Below are 26,733 nucleotides of genomic sequence, written 5' to 3' on the forward strand. Positions count from 1 at the left end.
CTGCAGGTGGGGCAGATGTAATGTGCACAGAGAGTTAGATTTGGGTGTGGTGTGTTGAAACTGAAATCTAAATTGCAGCATAAAAATAATGCAGCCAGTATTTACCCTGCACAGAAACAAAATAACTCACCCAAATCTAACTCTCTCTCTCTCTATATATACATGTTACATCTGCTCAACCTGCAGTGCACATGGTTTTGCCCATTTTGAGAACGAATTTGTACTTTGATCAGATCTGAATAAGGACCAGTATGTAATGATAGCAAGACAAATGGGACAGATATATCGATTAAAATAGAAACAACCATTGATGAGGAAGTACTAGGCTTTTAAGTGCAAGAGTTTTACACCCTTCTAGATGTGTTTCAGTCAAGCAAGATATATCAGGGCCATATTATCGAAGCAACTTTAATACTAGGGATCATTTAGTCGGTCATTGATACCTTAAACGTTCCAAGTTAGGCATTTGGCAAGTGTGTCAAATATATAAAAAGATAGAAAAAGGGTCAGTGATCATGCAAACTGAAAAAAATGTGGGTCCCGGGAACCCCTCACTTTATAAAGTTGGGGTCCTCCTCCACTGTTTCTGGGTCCCATCGCAATGCTTTTGAGTTAACCCCTCCCCCCAAACTACTGTCACTACAATGCTTTTAAGGGGGATCATGCAGAAGAGAGAGTGAGTAAAGTGAGAGACAAAGAGGGTGTCAGGGAAAGAGAGCAAGAAAGAGGAGTGAGAAAGTGATGGCTCCATGGAAAAAGAGATTCCCTCTCTTTTTGCATGAAGATCTCTCTTAAAGGTGTGAGAGAAAAAGGGTGTCAGAGAGAAAGGGGTAGTGCGAGAAGAAGTACAAGAATGTCAGGGAGAAAGAGAAAGACGGGAGCAAGAGTGAGTGTCAGGGAGAGAAAGAGGGAGAGAGAGTGTGCCAGGGAGAGAAAGGGGATGGAGTGAGGGAGAGGGAAAGCATGGAGAAAAGAGAGCTAGAGAAACTAGGGGCAGAGAGATACAGAGGAAGTAATGCGATTAGGGGCAGATAGAGATATGGGGGGGGGTGATTCTCTAAGCTAAAAATGCGGTAAAAACCCCGTTATCGGGGTTATTACCGCATTTTGGGATGCACTAAGCATCCCCCGCCAATGGGCTTCTACCGCATCCCACCGCCGCCCCGCATGGACCCCCGCCGCCTGCATCGCCCCCTCCCCCACACCTGTGTCCGGGCAGCACAGAGCTGTGCTGCACGGACCTGTGACCTCCTCCCTGCACTGATCCTCTTCCGGGTGCAGGGAGGAGGAGAGCCTGGCGCAGCAGCAGCAGCGCCGGGTGTGGGAGGGAGCCGCCGGGACCTGCTGGGACCCGGCAACTCTCACCGCAAAGGACAGCTCTTAACACAAGAGCTGTCCTTTGCTATAATTATCGCATACGTTAGAACATATGCGATAATTATAATTGCGATGGGGGGTGGAGATTCTTAGAGAATCTCCCCCAAAGAGAGGGGGCAGAAGGAAGAGAGCAGGGGAGAGAGACAGTTAGAAGAGGAGGGCAAAGGGAGAGAAAGAGGAGGAACAGCAAGGGAGAGAGGATGACAGAGAACAGGGGAGAGAGAACATGGCACGGGGAGAGAGCAAAAAAAAGGAAAGAGATGGAGTGGAGGGGTGGTGACGAGGGAGTGAGGTGATGTGGTGAGGTTACATGATGAGATGACTGTTGCAGCCCAAATTGCGTCCACAGTCTTAGCCAACGAGGGGGTCCCCGGGTCTCAGGAGGACTGTGCAGGATATCCCATGTCGATAGCCCTTAGCACTTGCTGCCTACACCATCGCCACCATGGTCATGCCCCCCCCCCCCCCATGCATTATTCCATCTGTGTCTTGGTATGCAACTACTGTAGGACAATACAGAAATGTCACAAATGCCAGGATTTGTACAGAGACACCCATTGTTTTCTAGTAGCTACATTCAGATGCTTCTATAATCAAATATCTGAGTAACCCTATAGTCGCATAACATGGCTGCACAATGGGACCGATCGGCCCCATTTTTGATGGAGGGGTTCTGCACATGCTCGTATATATGCGCTTGTGCAGACGCAATGTGCGAACGCCTTCAGTGTGCACAGTGTGACTTTACTGATGTGCAGTTTTGTCTGATAATCGCCTCAACTTCGTAAATACTGACATTGGATACAACTCTAAATCAGGACCACAATCAGTTTATAGTGTGCTCATCACATCATCGCACCAGCTAATTCATCCTTGTATGTTCAGTGGTGCAAAGAGCACAGACAATAGACTGCTGAGCATTGGGGAAGGACTGCTTAGTTCCAACATAAAGGTTGCAGTAATTCATTAGAAAACAATGTCAGTGCTAATAATAACTGAATGGTACTGATCTTCATCCCACATTTCAGCATTTAGTGCCTTCCACCATGGCAATGTCTTCACCCATCAGAGCACATGTGGTTGACCAATGCTTTGATGATTATGACAATAATACAATCCATATGTCACGGGCTTCTCTGTCATCCAATCTAAAACTAATAAAGCATTTACACCAGTGCTTCCCAACCTCGGTTCTCAAGTACCCCCAACAGTTCTCGTTTTCCAGGTCTCCACACAGAATCACAGGTGAAATAATTAGCTCCACCTGTGATCTTTTAAAATGTGTCAATAAATAAAGAGTGCACCTGTGAACCTGCTGGGTGACCTGGAAAACTTGCTCTGTTGGGGGTACTTGATTACCGAGGTTGAGAACCACTGATTTACAGGAAATTATGGAACAGCATCTGAGTAGTTTAGTGTTACGACCACCATCAAACAGCTGTCAGGTGAGTGACATTCTTGGGAATGGTTGGTGACTAAATCAGTCTGCTCACTTCTACACAAAACATATGTATGATGCATATTCTTCACTGAAGAAGTGTGGGCTGCAAGTTTGCTAGTTATATCATTGTGACCCAAAGGTATAATAGCATGGTTGAACCATTAATGTCACATGAGTCATTAGAAAACAGCAAATCTTTGTAGTCTACCTCTGTACAGCTTTATGGCGAGATTTGCGATATCTCTCACACCTTGTTTGTAGGAAAATATCCTCTCTCTACAGGTACTAGGTCAGTGGTTCCCAGACTGTGCAGGGGTGCCTCAGGTTGGTGGTTCAGAACCAAATAAAAATATTTACGGTCAATGAAATAGGCAAAATCAGTGCTTGTGGCTTCCAATTATAAAATATGTTGGTAAACAGAAGTGAATCCTGTCCCTTACCACATAACTGGACCTAATGATAAAATGTCATCATAACTTATTTAATTTAAATTTCATTTTTTATGAAATTCTCAATAACAAACTTTTGGCCTAGGGGTGCCGAGAAAAATATTTTTATACTGTAGGGTGCAGTGATTTAAAAGGTTTGGGAACCACTGACATTTGAAGCATGTGATGAGAACTAGGAGTAATGGTTAAAGTGACACAATCCTACAGTAATTTTATACAGTATTACACATCTGGTTAAGAGACTATTATGATTATGGCCAATAAGATAAAACACTTATTTAAAAAAATTCATTTTTTAATCCAGCTATATTTAATTATGTAAGAATCTCCTCATATTCTGCATACTGCATATGTACACATTTTCCAACACTTCATGTTGACACTAAGCCCCAACCTTCTTCTCGGGAATCCCCCATCCTGAGTCTGACAATGACCGTGTCACTGCTTTTCTACCAGCTGGAAGCTTGCATGCTCTAGACAGGAAAACTAGGCTGAAAGGAGGAGTAAGCAGAGTTGGCAAGTCTTCTTAACGCTTTCATAGCCAAGGAGCTTTCTGTCTGGGAGAGGCAAGAGGATAAGCTTCTAATATGCACGGTTTAATATGTTTGAAAGAACATAGATATTATTGCCTGATACCATATAACGGATTAAATGGGTTTTTTTTCTGTATAAAAAGGAAAATAGCAACCACTATAATGTGAGATCTACCTGTGCTCATGCAAAACAATTTGGTAAATATGCAATTATTTAGCACAGGTTTTTAAAACACCTTGTCTAAACATTATCACTTTCCTCAATGTAAGAATCGTCTACGAGAGACTATGTGGGGTCAATCCAATAATATGCGACGGGTGCGATGTGATGTTGCCGCAGCATTTTAACGCCAGTAAAGGCACTCGACTCGCACCTTTCATAGACTGAAATCAGCCTTGATCCTCACAAATAGCTGAAGCCCAATGGGACAACGAGCACTTTTGTGCAAATACTGGCAGCCGTAAAGTGCGGCGGCTGCTGCGGAGCACTCATTGCGTATAATTGGATTGACCCCAATAACTGTCTACCGGAGAAGGGCAATTGTCCAATTTGGGAATGCAAGTCAGGGTACCTGGGAAGTAGGGTAGCAGAAAGGCAGGTCTAGGAAAGTGGTCAGACAGCAGGTGAAATCTGGGGGGAGGAAGGTCAGAGGATCATGGTTGAGCCCTGGGGAAAAGGTCAGAAAATTATGAATCAGTTCTGGGAAGAGTTTCAGCAACCTAACAACTAGCCATAAATCTATCATCATGACTGACATAATAGGGAAAATGTGTAGAGACCCTTCTAAGATAAGCAATAAAGTATATGCATTACATAGGACTTCCACAAAAAAAACTATATAGTAAAAAATTGCATATTTATTTTGTAGAACATCTTTCACTATTGAATTTTACAGTCAAAATTGATAAATATAATAATAATAATGATATAACACACACACACACACACACACACACAAACGTAAGACCAGAGATCTTGCGCTATTATGGAAAAGTCTTGCTCCCATAGGGAAACATGGAAATGAAGGACTAGGAGCATGTAGTCATGCTGCCAGCTTGTTAATATGAAAGAATCACCTTGAGGACACAGAGCAGACGCTTTCTGGTTGGTGAGTGAATGTGGGGGAGGGGTGGTGGTGAGATCATTGCAAAGAGATCCAGTCTGAGTTAATATTTGTCTGCGGTTGTATGATGTAAGATTTGAGAATGCAGGCTCCTCTACCTCTCACAGGAACAGAAAGAGGAGGGAATAGGAGAGGAAAGAAAATAACAAGAAGCAGGAGCAGGATGGAGGTGGGAGGGAGACAGAGTGAGCGAGAAATAAACAGGAGGGGTGTGGGAGTTATAAGGAGAGATTGTTTAATAAAAGATGCTTTAGGATAGGTGGTGAAATAGGTAAAGAACAATGAGAAAGATGAGAAAGACCATAGCCATAGAAGCTTTGACTTAAAGTCTAGATGCACGAGCTCTTCAAAAAGATAACAGCTTACAGAATGTAGAAAGAGAGCATATAACAGACTCTATATAAAGCAGGAGCACATAAAAAACTTCCTTTGGCTAACATACTGTACATAGACTAATATACTCCCACAACAAATTCTGAATAAATATGTTAAGGCCCATACACACTTGGCGACTTTGAGCTGAAAGCCGCTCAAAGCCGCCCAGTGTGTATGCCCCGGCGATGAGCATCATTGCCGGGAAAGCTGCTCACCTGCTGGTATTACCTATATTGTTCTTCCTTTTTGTCCTCTCTTGGGACAACCCTTTCTCAATCAGCTTCACCGCCAACCCAGCACCACTGTCAATTACAGCCATTATTGGTCTAATGTTGGTACACAGGTACACAGGTATTTTTCTATATGTTTCTTCTACAATTTTTCAATAATATATGTGTATGCCTGTGACGATCCACCCCTCAGATGAGCAGCTTTGAGGACGGCTTTGCATAGCGCTGCACTATGCAAAGCCGTCCGCCCCCCGCGCTGACGGCGTCGGGCAGTGGGGAAGCGGCTCAGTGTGTATGCACTTAGCAACTTTCCCTCCAGCAATGATTGCTGTCCATACACGCTGGGCATAATCGCCCAGTGTGTATGGACTACAAGTCCTTTAAAACTATAAATGTGGTCCCATCATTGAGTTATTTATGTGCATATAATAGCTCAGTCATACACTAAAGGGTTCATTTAAAAATTTCTCACTAAACACTCGTAGAAAAAGACTGACAAGCTGCATGTCACCATACACAATCTTATACCTCTTTCCCACTGCAGCTCTTAAATGGGTAAAGCAACCTGGAGCTTTCCCACTGCAGCTCTACCCATTTAAAAAGGCTAAAAAAATGGCAATATACTGTTCAACAAATACCGGTATTTGTTAAACGGGTAAAAAGCAGTGTTTTACCCATTTAAGAGCCTTTTTTGCCAGTGGGAAAGGCTCTTAAATGGTATTTAGTAATAATAATAAAGGTTAAGAACATGTTTGGCCTGTGGTCAAGAAAAGTCCATTCTATATGACAGCCCATGTTTAAATGGGTTGCTTTGTGGTTTAAACAGGTACAATGTGAATGTGACAAAAATGGTATTTAAACGGCAATTTACCGTTAAAGTGCTGCAGTGGGAAAGGGTCTTTATGGCTTTTACCCGTTTAAAGACCCGTTTACAATTACCAGGTCATTACCTGTTTAGGCAGTGGGAAAGCAGCAATAAATACAATGAGCTCCACACCTGTTGCTTTCCCATTTAACCTTAAATGGGAATCTTCTACAGTAGTCCAAATGTAAATGCCCAAAGAAGCAATGTGACATGATATAATATATCCTTGATGGTAATGACTAGAGTGATATTAGCTGGACAGCTCAAGATACAATCCATCAATCAGATGTGGCAATAGATCATAATTAGCTATATTGCACAATCTCACTGCTACCTACAAGGATAGGCCTCCTAAAATGTGTATTTGAGAATGCGTCCATGTCTATGTTGCAATTATGCGACCATACCTTACTGTACTCAGATTATTCTTGTACACCGCTGCTGTACATAAGGAAATGCAAGTCAGCAATATGTTTTGATCTATATATGGGTGTGGAGTATGCAATTTCAGCAAACATGCACATTACAGAAATCAGCAACTCTAAATGAGCCCTTAAATGTATATTTGTATCTGTCAACTGCATTGTAGTTGTACTGGCAAAAGTTTTCATCCAAAGTTCAGTGTCAACACCAAAGCCAAGCACTAGACATTCAATAAGCCCACTAGAATGAGACAAAAAGTGAAAGCACTCACCCTCCTTCAAAGATTCGTATGCGGGAAGGCTCTCCTCGCTTAACGGATGACCCAGAATCCTCAGGCTTTATCCTTTTCTCTTCCTCTTGATCAGTTCTTGGTGTCTCTTTAGGTGCTTGAGTGGGAAGATGAGCCTGCTTTCATGTCATTGGAATAACGAAACATACAATTAAGGGTACGATATGCACTGATAAAGAGTCTGTCCATAAATTTCACAGATAGTTGCTCAAATTACATCATGCTAATATCAATTGCCACTTTCCATTAAAGGCTCTCCTTCTGTGCCCTTACTCCAGTTCTGGTCACAGATGAAACCTATGCATATACCACAAAGATATTTTGAAACCTAAGCCATGTGTGTGCGGATGCCATTTCACTATTATAATATGTAGTAAGAAATAATATGGCAGTCACACACAGTTGTACCATTTAGATTAACCTAAGTAATAAGCTTTTCCTGGAAAAACCACCAGCTAAGTAGTAATACAGTGGATGTTACCATGCTTCCCAGAATGAAGGAAGTTTCTGTTTCTCTAGTGAGTCTATTCCCACAAGTTGTGATTGCCTGAGAGTTGCAGCCATAGATGAGGCGTCTCCAGGGAGCCATTAATGTGGTGAATACTAGTAAAAGAATCTATTCACTAACTTTAGAAATTTCTATGTAATGGATTTTGGCTACCGCACATACGAGGATAACTATGTATTTTCCTGGGGTGACACCTCTTTCTAAACCCAACAAAATCTTTACAATACCATGTTAATTATCACAGACCCAAAATAGAACTGGAAACCACAGTGGATAAGTGGTCTCCAAACATGGACCAAACTGAGTTAGTTGAAGATTGTCCTTTTAAACAATTAACTTTGTAGAAAGCATCACTTACATTTAATCATAAGATCATGCTGAAAGTGCCATTTTGAAATGAAAAATAAAGTCCAGTGGTCTTGCCAGAAGCAATGTATTATATTACTGGGTAAATGTAAAAGGGGGTTGGATAAAAATAATATACAGTATAAATATTTTGGGTCTACTGGAGTATTCTAATGTAGTCTTACTGACCCTAAAGCATGTCCTCATACATCTAGGCACTATATACCAAGCAACATGAGATGACTGGCACAGTATATTCTCTGCTAGCATTGTGTGTCTGTGACTACAATGCGAAAGGAGACTGTGATGATTAATATGATATGTAACACATATATAGTGTGTGACTGAGTCTATACTAATTCTACAAATTCTGCCCCTCTGTTGATAGTGGGGGTCTGCTGATGCATATAGGTGGTCAGCGCCCATCCCCAAATTGCAGAAGATTGTGCAGCTGAAAAGTAAGTCCTGGGCTACCTTACTGCTGCGAACAGAGGAAAAATCATTTAATGGTAAGTAACCATGAAAGTATTTTTCCTCTGTGCAGTGCTTGCGATCAGATGTGTAAGCGTACACATCTGCTCGCAGTGTACCGAGCGGATTCAGCACTGTCTCCTTGTGTGCCATATCTGCATCATGTTGAGATCAAGATTCATTTCAAGAAAAAAAAAAAAAAAGACTACCAATGCTTGTAATAATCTCACTAGATATGTAGTGTACATATATTTTTGTATAATTGTATTCTGCATCTTCTTAAGAGTAGGTGTTTTGGGGTGTTCCTATAAATACAGCACAATTACAGATGTGACTTCGTAAAACTAGCCTTAGTAAAGCAAAGCTAGCATTGGCCGTCTTTTCTTTTGCTAAAAATGTGTCTTGATCACAATGCAATGTGTCTGGGAAGCACCAGAAGTCTGTAAATATAAACTTGGGTACTTGTGTATTTTGGCGGCGCCCCCGATGTCCGTCGTACGACGAACAGATCGCATCGCATCGCATGCCATGCACCCGATGGCATGCGATGCGATGCGACGCGATTTTGACCCCCTATACGACCAAAAATCGTATAAGCACCCTAAAGGGTGCTTTTGAGCACCCAAATGGGTGCTTACAATGTTAAATGCACCCCCACGCCACCCCCCACTATAAACGTGAACCCGAAGCGTGGCGAGCGCAGCGAGCCCGCGAGGGGCGGCGGTACGCGTCCTACGACCTTTTCATACCCCCACTATCCACGTCGGCGTGGAGTTGAGAATAGAATAGTGTGGCGAGCGCAGCGAGCCACCGAGCCCGAAGCGTGGCGAGCGCAGCGAGCCCCGCGAGGGGACACGGATACCTTCACAGTTATACGCGTCCCCTCGCGGGCTTCACAGGTGTCCGTGGCGACGCGGACACCTGTGAAGCCCGCGAGGGGACGCGTTTACCTGTGAAGGTATCCGCGTCCCCTCGCCACGCTTCGGGCTCGGTGGCTCGCTGCGCTCGCCACACTATTCTATTCTCAACTCCACGCCGACGTGGATAGTGGGGGTATGAAAAGGTCGTAGGACGCGTACCGCCGCCCCTCGCGGGCTCGCTGCGCTCGCCACGCTTCGGGTTCACGTTTATAGTGGGGGGTGGCGTGGGGGTGCATTTAACATTGTAAGCACCCATTTGGGTGCTTAACATAGTATAAGCACCCATTAGGGTGCTTATACAATGTTTAATCGCATCGCATCGTATGGCATCGTATGCCATGTACAATGGCATACAATTTCAAAATTGTATGCCATCGTGCTCTATCGTACGATATCGCGTCGCATCGCATACCATCGTATGTGTTATGGTATGCGATGCGATGGGCGCCGCCAAAATACACAAGTACCTAAACTTGATGTGTAACATTGTGTACTGTGTGACTGGCTGTATACGAAGCACAACAGAACTTGTATTGGAAAACAGTTGGTTCACTGTAGCAATTCCTATGCAGAGTCAGAGACTCAGTCGCACACAAATATACAAGTGTCATGAACCCAGTTAATCAGCACAATGTACTAGTGCATCATAGTCCTATCGCATTGTGACTAAGATACATTTTCATCAAAAAAAGATGCCAACAATACTCTTAGGAGCGGCTTGGCACACCTGCTGAAATTATGAAAGAGGTCACTTATGTAAATTTTGATGCGAACACTGACAGGGGCTCTCTCACCTTACCTTCCTTACTCTCCCTGCGTGCAGCCTTACCCTTACCCTCCCTTGCAGCCTGGCCTTAACCCTACTTGCTATTGACTAACCTGCCCATCATACTTATGTTTGGGATGCCAGCTGTCGGCATTCTGCATTTATGTTCTGACACTGGTGTTCTGAGGACACTTGGGATGCCGTGAACCCCACCATCCTGACCTCCGGAATGCTGCCGTATCCCATCAGAAACACTGATTGGCTGACTGAGTATTGACACTATCAGCTGATTGGATTAAAATCAATAGCATAGCAGCTATTACATGATGTTGTGGCCAAATGACAGTTCAATATTTACATTTGATTTTTAAAGGCAAATAAAAAACAGATGCTTGTATTAATGTTTATATTTTTGTTTGCATTTTCTTTTAAACATTTTGTATGTAAACTGTGATTTTTGCCTTTATTAATAAATCTATTGTGGCAGGTTAAAATTTCCCCTCATTTGTGCCTTAGGACACTTGCAGGGGTGTCTTAGGTTGGTGGTCCAGGACCAACTCAAATTATTTATGGTTAAGTAATGGGAAAAAAGCACTGCTTGTGGCTTCCAATAAAATAGTTTATGTGGACAAACTGAATCCGGTCCCTCACTAAAATTTAGACCTGGTAATTTGCTTTATTACACAGGGTTTTTGCCTGTGTTAAAGGAGCAACCCGGTTCATAAACTCCAGTTTTCCAACCCTGGTCAATTGCAGAGTTGGAGACCCAGAGTTTAAGATCCGGACTGACTCTTTCACACAGAAAAAGGACCCGTGTATTTCATGAAATTTCATTTTCTCTGTGAAAGTGGTATAAGGTGTAAAAAGTTTGGGAGTTAAAGTATATAACCTTTTTTTCTGGGTCATTCAGGGGGATAGATATAAGAGTGTGTATGCTATTGGCACTCCTCTGTGTAATGGATGTTGCAGACCCTGACATACAGATTGCTGTCCTCCAGTGATGCTGTGTTGCTATGTTCTTGAGCTGCTGTTTGTACTCCTTGTAAAAAGCTATTGCACTGATTTTACCTTTTTGCTGGAATAAAAGCCCATTTATTTTAAATTACTTCAGTATCCAGTGGTCACCTGAATCAACCTGCTACACTTACAAATTCTCTCTTTTCTCTTCTATATGATGTTACATTGGGCCCAACTCAGAATCAGTTGCAACTTCTGTCTCTCGAATGCTGGGGTTCGCACAGCACAGGGCAAGGCCTCAAACCCAGTAAAGTGCCAGCCTGTGATGAGACCTCTACCATAAGGGTAGCCCCCTATTTGTGCAGTCTGGCTGTGAAGGCAGGCACAGCGCCTCCATTTTCTGGCTCACAGCTGCGGCATGTGATGTTATGCAGCCCCCCCAGTGCAGACACAACTGCATTGCCCGGATCACACCCCCTAATGCTGCGTCACTGCTCCTACATGCACAGAAGGGTGAAAACGCCTAATATGGATTGTCACACTTTAGTGTGTGAAGCCGAATTATCCCCATTGTATGTTATTATGATACTGCTCTATTATATATATATATATATATATATATATATATATATATATATATATCTAGAGTATTGCAATTTTAGCATTTACTATTAACACTAAAAATGTGTAAGTATACAAACCCGTACACCAGAAGAAAACAGATGCAACTCAATATATGCACTTATATATGATTGTTAGCAGATTACTCTTCTTTATATTTATCCAAGGCATATATATAAGCTTCTCTAAATAAGTAGCTAACATTTAGTAAACTGACCTCAATGAGATATTTCATAAACCTATCACTCTCTTCTGTATTATAGCAGACCTACTACCAATTCCCAGGGAAGAAGTTGTTTCAGGTCCTCAGCTGGTGTTGGAGAATTGTGGTAAGGACATCCACTTTTACTGTGGATATTTTGTCATTCAGCAGTGTTATCAAAAGTATAGGTAGGCCTACACTGGGGGATGGGAACAAAAATCACAAAAACAGTGGCCTCCTAGAAAAGAGCTGCAGGGCCAACCTATATCTTGCAACAAAACTGGCCAATTAATGTTATGACCATATTATAGCACGTTACACAAAAAAGTAGCTGTTCTCACCTCGGTCATTTTAGGTTTCTGAATTTTGGAGGGTACCAACAAACTTGAATCTGTCTGCGGAGCATCAGCAGTGGTGTAAATCTCAGAACTTGTTTTCTGCTTTGACCTCAGAAGAGATAATGCCACCCTGGTTGAAATTCCAGGAAGATTTGGGTTATATAAACTGATGCACCAGCTAGAATAAACAGAAGCCCTTCGGTCGTTTTGCTGAGTGTGATTTGGCTTGACATAGTTCAAGTAGCACCAACTGACATTAGTGGTTGTGTGCAGAGTTGGATAAGTTTGTACATTTTTAGATTCTGCTTCTTCGTGAGAAGTTATAATGAAGCTGACAGATGGCCTGGATCTGGGTGGAGAAATTGATGACGTGGGAGTGAGCAGATCTATGTCATCCTTCTCTTCTTTGATTTTTATGGTTTCATCAGGTTGTCTATGTTTCTCAGGAGATTTGGGATGTGAGAGACCAATAGTAGTAACCAACAATGGCTCATGGGTGGCAGGAGGTGGGGGAATTAACTCTAGCTCCAGCACTGATCGTTCCTTCAGCATTTCCTCTTGAATTATACATTCTGGATCTACCTCTTCTTTTACTCTTTTCTGCTGTTGGGTCTCCATTGTGAGCTCAAGGCTACCTGCTGGTGATAGCATACGCTTACTGCCACCAACAGATGACGAGCTTCCATCAAATCCTAGAACACTCTCAACAGAAGTAGTGAGTGGAATGTATCTGCTTGGTTCTGTTTTTTGGAATGGAACACGAAGGAAAGGTACTTCACAGATGGGACTGTCTTCTTTTGGTAAGATATGAGACAAGTCAAAGCCATAATAACCCTTTGAACGTCCATCACTTTTTTGTACTACAAGAGAAGATGGACTGCAGTGTGGTTGTGTAACAAGAATTTGAGAGAGTGTGGTATACATAGCACTCCCATATGAAGGCATTTGTGTCTGAATTCTGACAGGAACAACTAATGATACAACTGCTTCTGAACTTGCAAGGGTCACTTGAGCAGCAGGTTCCAAATCTGGAGTGTGGCTTCTTTCTGGGAAATAATCTTTGCGCTGAGAAATACTAGATATGTCCAAGGGAGGAGAGATTTCTGGTTTAGTTAGAGGATATTGACCACCAACTTGCGCAGACACTGGAAGAGCAAACTGGTGATGCACAGGCAACAAGAATGTGGGGGGCAATGGTGTAGATGCTGGGTAAGGCAGGAGTGAAAATGGAGAGCGAGGCCTGAAAGAAATGTCCAGGGCATGTGAGGTCAAATGCTCAGGTATTTGAAGAGGGTCGGCATGCAAAAAAGCTGCCTGTAAAGGAGTTGGTGTATGAAACACAGTCTGTGCGATTGGTTGTAGAGAAAATGGAGCAGAAATATTGCTCATAGCTTGAGAAGATAAAGGTTCTGAAGTGTGCTGAGGAAAGTGCAGTAATGGCTGTACTGGGAAGAGAGATAGCTGTTGTGACAAATAGCTCTTTTCAGTTTCATCAGTCTGACCAGTCCTTGTATTGGAACTTGTTTGCTCCTTAGGGGATATACTGGAAGATTGCTTGTAAGAACTCATGCCAGGTGTATGGCTTGAAGAGGAGGGCTGATCTGGTTCTTTCCAGTCTCTGGGCATTAATTCTGGTTCAATTTCCACATGTCTGCTTAGAGAAGTCTGTCGAATAGAGAAGCATTTCCTCCTCTCCTGAGCAGTGGGCATCGATGCTGAAGCAGAGGATGTTAAATTACCATAATCAAATGATTTGCTTCTGTTCTCTGAAACTTGTAATGTGTGACACACATTAGGTGTCTGTTCTGAAGCAGATCTTCTCATTTCTCTTGCATGGTGATGGTGGGCAGGAACAGTGAGCATGTGATGTCCAAGGGACTTAGCAGCACTCTCTAATGGTTGACCCATTATTTCTGATTTAGAACTCTCTTCTCGCTCAAATGAAACTGAATGACTTGAGGCATGGGAAATACTGCTGTCCTGACTGGGGCTGCGAGTAAGGGACATGGATTCAAAGCTGGAATCCCCAGAGGATTGTGCCATTTCGGCTAAGCGTAACCTCTTTTTTTTGGGCGGAAGTTTCTCTGCAGGAAGCTGTGCAAGAGATTGACTCCGCTGTGGCCACTGAAACTCCTCTACTTTTTCTTGTTCTTTTGGAGGATCTTCAAGCTCAGCTTCTGGCTTATCAGGTTCTTCAGTGACTAAGATTTCTGGAACTTGAATGTTGCGCTGACGGACTAACTTAGGCTGCAATGGGTGAGATGACTGCGTATGAGATCTTACAGTATGAGAAGACATTTGTGCAACAGTCATGTCTTCCTCATCAAAACTACTCTTCTTTTCCATGGACTCAGATTTTTCAAATGAACTAGTATGCTGAATGACAGAAATTTCCTTAGACATTGTAGTCTTCTCTTTATTTTCTAGAGATAATGTAACTGTGTGGACATCCGACAATGATGAAGATTCACTTATATTGACAGTCTGATTGACTGCATCACTAGACATAGCTAAAGATGAAGAGGCATAGTGAGATTCCAGTGGTGTTGCAGAGGCTGGATACTCAGACCAATCAACAGATTGTGGTTCTTCATCATCCCCAAGACTCTTTTCTTTTCTCCTTTTTCGTAAAGTGGATAACTCTAAACCCGGTCCAAACTTGTAATTTAGCCCCTGAGGCCAAGTTTCTTGCTCCGAATGTCCTTTCCTTTCTACAGAGCTCTGAATTGCCAAAGCTTCAGGTTTTAAAATTTCCAATTCAGAGCAGTAGTATTTCTTGTGAGTTTCATAATTGCCCCTTTTCTTGTAACGAGCACCACAAATGTTACATTCATAGATCAGACCCTTTACCCTACCCACTTTTTTTGACTTTTTGGAAAACTCACTCTCTTTTCCTTCAAGGTCATCAGTTGTTTTTCCAGCAGTATCTCTGCCTATCGAGCTACCTTCTTCTGATGAATAGTCCATTCCCAAAGGAAGCTCTATTGCTGGCTGTCTCTTTAATAGTCGAGGGTGTGAAGAAAACATCTGACTGTGACTTAAAACTTCAGAATCCACAATTCGTTCATCAAAAGAGTAACTAGCTCTGAATGGATGTGGAGTGCTTACACTGCAGGCAGAAGAAGGCATTGAGTGGCTTCGAAGAAGAGGCACTGTCTCTGTGGCACTGTGGGAGTGCTTGATGGAAGAGAACGAATGTTCAGCTTGTGTTTTCTCAGAAATCTTACTATCTAGTTGGGAAATTGAACCTGGAGACTTGACATCAAACTGGAAAGGTTCTCGATATAAAGCTGCTTTAGGAGACTCAATACTGCTTCTCCTAGACAGTGAACTTCTTCTTGGTTTAACACTATCAATCTCACTAGTGTCCACTACAGCCTCATTAATAGTAATGAGTTTGGTAATATGTTCAATTACTTGTGTTCTAGGTACAGACATTGGCACCATACTAGTTTTTTCCTCCGCAGTGCCTAAAAGTGGAGAAGGAGTAGCTAATATAGAGGTTCTCTGACCAATCCTTCCACATTTACCCAGAATAATTTCTGCATAAGACTTAGCATTGGTGTTGGGTGGACTTATTTGCTGCTCTGCACTTTCAGAACGTGAAAAATAACCAGATTCTGTGCTTCCTTTACTTCCTGGGCTGAGAAAAGTCTGTTCTTCGCTGGCTTTTTTTCTCTCACTTAATCTAAGTGCCAGTTTTTGTTTTATACTGTGAGTATCTTCTGACTTATGGCTGAGTTCAGGTGAAGGATCAGTAAATGTGACACTCTCGTCAGATGTACGGGATATGTTTTGTTGTGACAGAGCGAAAAGATCATGGCTTGTACCTTGCTGTCTTGATACTCCTTGGGAATCACATGTTGACAAAGTATGCTTCTGCTGGGGTGAGAGTTCCACAAGGTTCGACATTGTGCTTGTCTCATCCTCCGAATCTGTGCTTTCTCCTTCTGATGGATCATCAATCTCTTCTCCGCCAAGTCGTTCCATATCCAAACTGGATGCATATGTCTCTACACCAATTTCCGATGCCAGACCTGCTTTAATCCGGTGAGCATGAGACTTCCTATGCTTATAAAGATTGCTTTTTGTCTTGAAAGAAAACCCACAAGGAATGCAAGGATAGGGGCGTTCACCAGTATGAGACCTGATATGCTTTTGTAGAACACTTGGCTTGGCGCATGGCCGGCTGCAGTACTGGCATATATATTTGCCTGGCTTTTGGGGTTTCTTCTCTTTTTTATGAGGCTCATCCACTTGCTTTACAGGAACCTGAGTTGGCCGCTGGACGTGAGCTTTCTGTGTGGGGTCTTCTGCCGAACGACTATGTCTGGCATGTAGTGCAGAGGAAGAAAAAGACCTGGACGGACCAGATTGTATTGGATCTACAACTTTCCATGCTTGCACATCAAGGTGGTGCTCTGTGTCTACCCGGGGAGCCATGAATGCTGGTGAAACCGGTTGAGACTTGGAAACGTGCAGCTGCTCAGGCAGCGGACCTTTTGGTTTGCACGGTCTTCCCACTCTCCTAGGAGGGCCTTCTCTTGCTATCTTCAAGGAACTTGGGAAATGCTGCTGCTGTGTTAAGGTGTCCTCCTCACCAGTAACTATATACTCTATCGAAGCTGATGTACTTTGAGCCACGTCTCCTTTGTTTGGCCTTTTCCTCACACCTTCCTCCGACTTCCTTGTGCTCTTCTGGCCTTTCTCTGGCTCCATCACCTACACCAGAAGCTCCCAGTGCTATTTTTGCAAAGTCCTAGGGAGTGGTACTTACTAACAACCATGATAAAATAGGAAAATAATATGCATTGCACCTTTGATGGAGAATCTTTAGGAGCAGAAAGTCAGTTTAAGGTTTTTGGTCATAAAGTTTCTATTTGGAAATACTAAATAAAATAAATATAGTGCCAATATCAACATTTGTAATCCATGTTCAGTCACTTAAATGAGAGTACAAACTGCAAAATGAAGAGTACAAGTATTCCATTTAGCTCCATGGCAGGATTGGCTCTTGACATTGTTGCCAGGTAACAGTAATAATTCCACCATTGGATGTTTTGCTTGTAAAGCTTTGTGAATTCAAAATGTCATTTCTTTTGGGGTGTTCAAGAAAGTTGGTGGTAGCACCACAGATCTGTAAAAGAGAAAACAAAAGTATGTAAATACTGTTGAAAGAGAAAAGATAAATTTGAGAAATCCAAGAACAAGGAAAGTTAAAGAGATGCGAAGAATCACATACATACATTATCAATGCCAGAAAGATAAACCAAACAAAAAGTTCATGGAAGATACATTACATTTATTATATTAGCTTTGGAAAATGTTGCTAATATATAGATAATCATTTAGCATTCCTGTAGTGGTAAAAACACAAGTGAAAACTGTGAAGAGTGATGATGTATTATTTATTTAATAAAAATTACATTGAAAATGTTGTATGTGTGTTATTTTTTTCTTTACACAATGCTATGATGGCAGGGACTCTTATAGAACTGGATACATTATACTTTTGGGCTGGTAAAGTTGCCTTCTTAATTACAGTGTCCCTTGCTGCCCAGGTTGGATGTGAGTGCTTTTTATGCAGCCCAACCAAAAGCAGAGGGGGTTTAAACTAGCTAACCAAATCAAACCTAACAAATCAATAGATAAGGGATCAAAAGCTGAGGTCTAGGACATAAATACCATACTGTATGTAGGTCACAGTCTCCTCATGGCCGCAGCCCTTACATCAAAGTTGAAGATATAAAACGAATGTAAGAGGGAATCATGTTCCATTTCATTAAAACCTTGTATTGAACCACCAAGAGAGAAGGAGCTTTAAGTGGCATTAATCCAAAGTTTAGACTATCTACTTCTAACATGTCAATCACATCAAATGTCCTTATTTTTTTATTTTTAACAGAAATTATATGAAAGATTAATGGATTTGTGCCCAGAAACATGACTAACTATATTGAGTAGGCCAGCATTGAATAAATCATCGACTATTCAATGCTGCCGTTACCGACAGCCTTGATAACAGATTACGACAAAACAGATCCGAGTTTAAAACAAGTCGGATCTGTTTTGTTGGAAACGGACACTGATTGTTGAATTCACAGAAGTTTTTCCACAATCCATGGTCGTTTTTACGGATCTACCCACTTTCCAACACTCGACAGCCGGAACATTGAATTACGGGCATCAAGTTGCAGTCGACTGAGCTAAAACAGCCTGGGATTCCTACCGTCAGGACGTTCCAACAGTCAGAATCCCTGTTTGAATACTCCCTAAGAGTTGTAAGATTGAACTTTTCTGTTGAAATTATTATTATTATTACTAACAAAGCTGCCCTGAACCTCATGTTATAAGGTATATTCCAGTCTGTAAATGTGTAGTTTAACACAAATATACATCTCATTGTATGAGCTGACCGCAAGATGTTTGTGTTGAATGTACAGTTTTGGTCACATGATTGCCTTGAATATGTGACCTTTGGACCGCTTGTGCCACGAGACAGTCGCCATCCCTAACATTGGGCCTCCAGACACCAACAAGTATTCCTCCTTCCTTTCTAGTGTCTCTCCCTGAAATGCATGCAGTGTAAAATGGAGCATCAAGTCCTTGTACAGGGGTGCAAGTGTGGCGGTATGGGGTGGTACAGCATACCGCTAAAACATATTTTGCTGGTAATATACACAAGATGTCCCTACAGTTCCTACTGCAGTAAGAGCAGCTACCAGGAATCAAACAAAAGTGAGAAACCCTTCTCACCCAAACATACGAGAAAACACAACGTACGATATGAATGACCCAATTGCGCTCAAATAACAAATTATTAGAGAACTAGGTGATTCATCGCGCCCTACGGGCGCTCTTCACACCGTTTTGAGGGGCTCCGCCCCCTTAACCGGGGAAAGCAGTTATTGCGTGAAATATGGTGCAGGAGGGGCGGGTGGGGAAATACTGGTGGTGTAGTAGTTGTGTGTGTTTAGTGGTGGTGGGAGATGGGAGCGGGTGGTGCGTGACTGGGACAGCTGGGTTTGTGCGGGGACTTTCTCCGGACACAGTTGTTTAGTGGTGGTGGGAGAGGGGTGTGAGGTGGGTGGTGACAGGGAAGGGGGGTTCTGGGCGTGGACTTGCTCAGTGATATACCTGGGCGGGGTAGGTGTTTAGTGGCGGTGGGAGACGGGAGCGGGGTGACTGGGACAGTTGGGTCTGGGTGGGTACTTGTTTCGGACACACACACATACCTGGCGGGGTCAGCTTTTAAGTGGCAGCGGGTTGGACGATGACAGGGACGGTTGGTTTTGAGCGGGGACTTGCTTAGTGATATACATGGCCGGGAATAGAGATGGGCAGAATGGGTCACTAAAAAGAGCTGGGATCAAGTGATCAATCTGTGAAGATCCGGATCTTTTAGACGGATCCCCGGCTGACTTTTAAAAATGGGGTAATTGGATAATAACGAAGCATTATTTGTTGTACAATATTTTATTGGCATACACCATGGGTCTTCAAACTGTGGCCCTCCAGATATTGTGAAACTACATGCTCCAACATGCATTGCCACATTTTTTCCTATAAGAGCATGCCAAAACTGTCAGGGCATGCTGGGACATGTAGTTCCACAACATCTGGAGGGCCACAGTTTAAGGACCCATGGCGGAAACGGTAAAAGCAACAGTCTTTTTTTTTAAACAGTGAGCTGAACAAATAAGAACATACATGACCGAGTAAAACACTAATCCATGGCTGGGTGCAGAATCGCCATCGATTGAAACCATCGATGGCGCCTGCACCGATGGCCATCCCTATCAGCAGCAGCCTTGTGATTGTTTCTTTCACTTGCAGTCGCAGCACTGTACTCAGTCTCCAGAGTTAATACATCTCAGCTGCCACAGGTGGCAGTGCTAAGCTCAGGCATATGCATTGTAATGGAAAACGAAACCGAAAGAATGACGGCTCATCTGTTTGGGAGTGATGGCTCACTCACTCGGTTAGCCGATCCGTCCAAAAGATCTGCTTCCTGCGCGAATGCCCCATCTGTACCCGGGTAAGCTGTTTAGCGGTGGTGGGGGGGGGTCACTTGCAGAGCATAGAGGCATTGTAGGGACGGGGCAGCTCTGGCAGCTAGCAAGTTCCCCGACAGCATGATGAGGACAGGGAAGGAGGGGGCAGACGGGGTCGGTTCTCTGCGGGGAGTGGCAGCGGGACTCTGATTGTAAGTGTCCCCAGCTGCAACCTCCGCACAATAGTTTATCTGCCTGCAGGAAGTGGGGTGCAAATGGATCCCCGGACACTGCAGGCTAGTTTGTAGGAAGCTGCTGCATGGAGTCCTGTCTGTCATTCTGGGACTGTGTGTGGGCGGAGTAAGAGGCTCTAATTGAGCCTTGACTCCGCCCAGCGTTATAGACACACTCCCAGAATGATTGACACATGCAGCTAAATATACAAGAGATGGCAGAATTACCTTGAACCAACTTTTGGAGTAAGGTCTTGTAATCACAGATGGAAGAGATTTCCTCCTCTCCTTCTTTTATATTATATTCATTCCTCATTATATATATATATATATATACACACACATACTACGGGCGCTCTTCACACCGTCGTAAGGGGCTGCGCCCCCTTAATTTGTGAACGTTTGTATATGAGAAATATGGTTAGAATTGTATGAAAGATGCCCTGTATTGCAACTTGGGTGTCCGCGAATCGCGGGAGGGGGGGTCGCCAGGGGTGCCGCGAATTGCGGGAGGGGGGTCGCAGGGGGTGCCGCGAAATGCGGGAGGGGGGGTTGCGGGGGGTGGTGGGGGTGGTTGCTGCGAATCCCGGGAGGAGGGGTGGGTTGCCGCAAATCGCGGGAGGGGGGTTTGCGGCGAATCGTGGGAGGGGGGGTCGCGAAGGTGTGCTGCGAATCGTTGGAGGGGGTTCACAGGGTGGGGTGCTGAGAATCGCGGGAGGGGGGGTCGCGTGTGTGCCATGAATCCCGGGAGTGGGGGTTGCGGGGGGGGGGGGGGGTGGGGGTGGGACGCGAATCGCTGGGTGGAGCCTCTGACTCACATGACTGACTCACATGACAGAGAACCAGCCCAGTGAGCCCACAGTGCCAGACACCCTCTGCCTCCCCCCCCCCCCCCCCGCGCGCAATTCACGGCAACTCCAGGATTAAATGGCACATGCAAAACACTGACATGGCTATGGTCGACAATGAAAAAGGTTGACATGAGTTTTTGAAGATTTATTTTTACATTTTTGAATGTTTTCATATTCATTCTCAGGTGTCGACATGGACACCAATGAAGTGCCACACTTATGTCAACATTTACATGTGTTGACCTTTCTGTGTTGATTTTTTCTTGTGGCGATTCGTGATCCCCCCCTTCCGCAATTTGCGGCACCCCCGCAACCCCCCCCCTCGCGATTCGCTGCACCCCCCCACCCATGACCCCCCCTCCCGCAATTTGCGGCAACCCCCGCCCCCGCGACCCCCCCCTCGCGATTCCCGGCACCCCCCCGTATGCCCACACACCCCTATCACTACCCAGCTTCCTGTTCTCCTGAACCGTAACTTCCACCACTGGGGAGTCGCTGATGCTGTGTTGCCCACATACCCCTATCATGCCTCATAGCCCAGCCTCCTGCTCTCATGCACCCTAACTCCCACCCAGTAGGAGGAGACACTGACTCAGCGCCACCGTCCTGTACTGCCACGCTGGACCCCCATGCAAAAATCGGATGTGATGTAGCGGACGATTTTTGGATGATTTTCCGCGATTTTTGGACGATTTGCATGCTATTCCATCCTTGCACACCCCCACTATCGAAGTTAGCCCGAAGCGTGGTGAGCGGATGCGGTACGTGTCCTCCCGACCTGTTCATACCTCCACTATCCACGTCGGCGTGGAGTTGATTATATAAAGTGTGGCAAGCTCAGCGAGCCACCGAGCCCAAAGCGTGGCGAGCAGATGCGGAAAACTTTCTCGAAGCATGGGGACACGGATTACTTGACGTGTATTCCGCGTCTGCTCTCCACGCTTCGTGGTCGTTTTCCGTGTCCCCTCGTGGGGCTCGCTGCGCTTGCCACGCTTCGGGCTCGGTGGCTTGCTACGCTTTATGGAATCAACTCCATGCCGACGTGGATAGTGTGGGTATGAACAGGTCGCCACGCTTCAGGGTGACTTGGATTGTGGGGGTGTGCAAAGATGGATTAGCATACAATTCGGCAGGAAATCGTGGAAAATCGGCAGCTAAATCGCATCGCTGATTAAATCGGCCTCTAAATCGTATGCGATATCATATGCGATTTAGATGTGTCACTCAAAGTGTGTGAGTGTGTGTATAATGCTGGGTGGAGCCTCTGACTCACATGACTGACTCATATGACAGAGAACCAGCACAGTGAGCCCACAGACAGTGCCAGACACCCTCTGCCTTCCCATGCTGCCCAGCACTGCTACTCCACAGCACCCTGCCGCCCCCCCCCCCCGGGACCCCTCCAACGATTTGCGGCAAAAACACCCCCCCGCACGCGATCCGCGGCAAACCCCCCCGCAACCCCCCCCTCCCGCGATTTGCGGCAAAAACACCCCCCCTCCCGCGATTCGCGGCAAAAACACCCCCCCAGACCCCCCTCCCGCGATTCGCGGCAAAAACACCCCCTGCTACCCCCCCTCCCGCGATTCGCGGCAAAAACACCCCCCCTCCCCCGCAACCCCCCCTCCCACGATTCGCGGCAAACCCCCCCGCGACTCGTGGCAAAAAGAACCCCCCCGCGACATGGCTATGGTCGACATGGACACCTATGAAGTGCCACACCTTTATCAACATTTACATGTGTTGACCTTTATGTGTTGAATTTTTCTTATGGCGATTCGCGTCGCAACCCCCCCCCGCGATTCGCGGCACCACCCCACGCCCCCCCCTCCCACAATTCGCTGCAAACCCCCACTGGAACCCCCGTGAACCCCGCCCTCCCGTGATTCGCGGCACCCAACCCCCGCAACCCCCCCTCCAGCAATTCGCGGCACCCCCCCCCCCCACGCGATTCGGGTCAGAGGCTCCACCCAGCGTTACAGACACACTCACACACTTTGAGTGACAGATGTAGCCAAATATATAAGATAGATATATATATATATATATATATATATATATATAACCCAAGGGGACTGGCACTCAATAATTCCCGTGCCTTAAAGGATGAATCAATATACAGGCAGGAGGTGCGGCACTCAGTATATAAAATAAAACACACTGTACCAACAGATTGTGTCATATATATATCACACAAAGAATGTGGCCCTTTGTGTTGCGCTATTGAAATGGCAGCACTTCTATGGAACCTCGCTGTTAATTGAGGATCAAGCAGATAGATAGAAGAAATACAAGTATAGAAGTGCACTCTATATATTCAAAACATGACCAAAGTGAACATTAATGGAATCATAAATAAAATGTAGTCGAATAAAATAATATTTTATTCAACAACTGCCACAGGTAAGTAAAATAGTAAATTTTTCAAGAAAATTCAATTTCAACACCTGAATTACTTCAATTAAACAAGACCCTACGCATTACGTCCATAGTGGACTTCATCAGGGGTGATGGGATCTATTCAGATAACTTGACAGGGATAAGTTTTTGAGAACTTTTGGTTCTCCAAGTCCCAGCTTGCAGGGTAGGATTGCTGGGACTCATAGTTCCACAGTTAAAAACAATAGTTTATTCTATTTTTTTTTACACACAAACAGCTCGATGCCCACCACCCAGGGGCATCAAGGACAGCACCAGGCTTCAGCCTTGTCAGGTAAGTCCTGGAGGGGGGGGGGACCCCTTTATTGGGGGGGGGGTCCCACTCCCCCAGGGCTCCTGGCCAGGCTGACTGGTCAGAGGGTTAATGCCAGGGGGACTTGTATAAATAGTCTCCCCCCGGCTGTGGCATTACCCTGCTGGCTGGTTGAGCCTGGGGCTGGTTCTTAAAATACGGGGGACCCCTAGTCATTTTGTCCCCTGTATTTTGGGAACCAGCCCCGGACCTGGAGCCTGGTTGTTAAAAATCAGGGAACCCCTATTTGTCGGGCTTCAGCCTGGTTTTTTTTTTTTTTTACATTTTGCAGCCTGCACCGATCTGACTGATCCGTGCAGACTGCCTCCACTAATTCGTATTAGCGGCCATATATACGGCCGTTAATACAAATTTATACGCCATCGGAGGGTTACAAAGCAGTCGTATATGACTGCTTTGTAAATCCCCCTCCGGAACACGACAAAGCATACGAGGTATGCTGTCGTATTAATTCGTATTAAGAATACGAATGCAACTTTTTGCATTCGTATTCTTAGTAAATTTCCCCCATAATAACATGTTATGAGGGAAGCTTCCGAAGGATACATTTTTTCTGATGCCATGTGCACTAAGAAAATATGAAACCATTAAACGGTCATATAAACTGGCTTCAATTTCATGCATTTTACTAGTGCTTTTAATGCTTTTTTAAATTTACCATGAGTAAAACACACTGAAATACACTATATTGGCCTACAATTACCTAAATAGTAATATACACAAATTTATTGTATTTGCATTTGCAAGTGGCATGTTTTCACTTTCTTTTAAATAGCAAAGGCAATGTCACCAATGACCGTGCCTAAAACAATGCTGGATTATATGATTTTTTATTGACGGAATTAATGGGTTATATTCAATTGGAGTTTACTCCACGAGTAAGGCTATAAGTTTAACACCCACAGCTATTCAGTTTTTAGGCAATTCCCCTGCTCAGTAAAACTGAAGGTAACATTTTTAACCCATAGACTCAGCTATAAGTGCAGGAATCTATGGGTTACCTTGTGTGTTACCTCCCAGAGGTTGCATTTAGCGAGTATTTTTGCTCACAGCTCCTGAGGCTGCGGGTTTGGAGTACTGGGATGCAGAAGGCTTGCTCAGGGCTGTTAGCTGAATCTGAGCTATGTTTACAAATATACCAGAGTTACCATACACAAAACTGACCACAATTTGGGGGAAATTTACTAAAGGAAATTTGTAAAAAAAAAAGGGGTATTTGTATCCAGAAATTCACTTATTTTTGACATTTACTATCCCGAAAATACTGAAATTCGTATTCTTATTGATAGCACATCAATACGACTACGAATTGCCGTATTTTCGGGATAGTAAATGTCAAAAATAAGTGTATTTCTGGATACAAATACACCTATTTTTTACAAATTTCCTTTAGTAAATTTCCCCCTTTATGTTCATACCATAACAGCTAGCTTAGTTAGTACTGTATGTAAGGTATTACAAACCACAAAAAAACAGTCAAGTAACATATCAATAATATATTGATTGCTAAATAATTAAGCAATGCATTTAATAGATCTGACCATTAAACAAACGTAAATTGAGCTGCTAAATGTTTCTCTATTTCAAGTATAAATTACTAGCCTCATGTGTGCTACCACCTAACATACAAGCAAAACATTCTACATTATTTGAGTCTCCATTGTAGACCATTAAACTTTCTGTAGATTGCCACACACTTCTCCACAATGGACTCTACCGATTTTAAGGTTATGACACTCTTGGTTTATATTATGTGGCAGACACACTCAAGTATAAATGGGTGTGGTATATGGTGATACAAAAAGTTGGGATTGCCCACCACCAGCGCTAGATACAATATAACACTGTTACTTCCCTTTCTCCTATGTCCTTTTTTAGGGATCGGTATCACTCTCAGCTCCTTCCACTCAGTTGGATATGTAAGAAGAGCATATATTTCTCATAGTGCATACCGTTTAATAATCACATAGAAATTATATACAGATGATATACAAAATCAGCATTTTTTGAGTTAAAATGGTTTTTATGAGGTATTTTTTATAATGTGTTTTAGATATTTACTGGTTTTTATCCTCTTTTTATAAGGTTTTTTACGGTGCCAATAGTATGTATGGGCGGAAGTACTACAAAGATTCCATGCAACGGCAATCTCTGCCGATCATGTGGGTTGTGAGTAATCACATGACCGGAGCAGAGTAAAAGATATGACGAGAATACCAGGTAACCATGGATACGCGTGCTGTGATGACGCGCCGCACCCGGAAGTGAGGTGGGTTCAGGCCGCGTGACGTGTTTGACGCGATGACGCGAGAGCCGCGCGGCACCCGGAAGAGGGATGTCCGGCGGCTGCGTCACGCTGTGGACAATTACCGGGACACTATATATATGGACTTCTACACACACTATGTATGCCTTGAAAAAGGATCCAGAACAGGATCCGAAACGCGTTGGCGGCCTCCAGCAGGTGGACTTTGGTGCAGGATCGTGGGACCGGCAGCAGCATCTTGATCCAGGTTGTGCCCGGGCAACTAGGACTATATGCATGCGCACTTTGAACTGTATATTCTACGGTTCACACAACATCTGGTAACTAGATTCAAGCACCTTTCCATTATTGCACTTGGCACTTTACCATTGGATTTTATATGTGTGTGACATTTACCCCTATT

The 26,733-nt window shown here is 44.1% G+C and overlaps 1 protein-coding gene across 3 annotated transcripts in view; it reads right to left on the reverse strand.

Annotated features, from left to right (window-relative positions):
• Positions 1 to 26,733, reverse strand: part of HIVEP3 (HIVEP zinc finger 3) — a 128,553-nt gene that overhangs the window by 25,600 nt on the left and 76,220 nt on the right. For 2 of the 3 annotated variants that reach the window (XM_083173375.1, XM_083173376.1), the window contains 2 exons: positions 12,238 to 17,371; positions 7,089 to 7,225 (listed from right to left, as the gene is read on the reverse strand). In XM_083173375.1, the coding sequence (XP_083029501.1) occupies positions 7,089 to 7,225; positions 12,238 to 16,953 (4,853 nt within the window). In that variant the 5' untranslated portion in view covers positions 16,954 to 17,371. The remainder of the gene's footprint in view (positions 1 to 7,088; positions 7,226 to 12,237; positions 17,372 to 26,733) is intronic. The other variant, XM_083173377.1, reaches the window with a different exon arrangement.

This window comes from Crinia signifera, chromosome 2 (assembly GCF_055691185.1).
Source record: "Crinia signifera chromosome 2, ASM5569118v1, whole genome shotgun sequence".
In the NCBI taxonomy this organism is placed as follows: domain Eukaryota; kingdom Metazoa; phylum Chordata; class Amphibia; order Anura; family Myobatrachidae; genus Crinia; species Crinia signifera.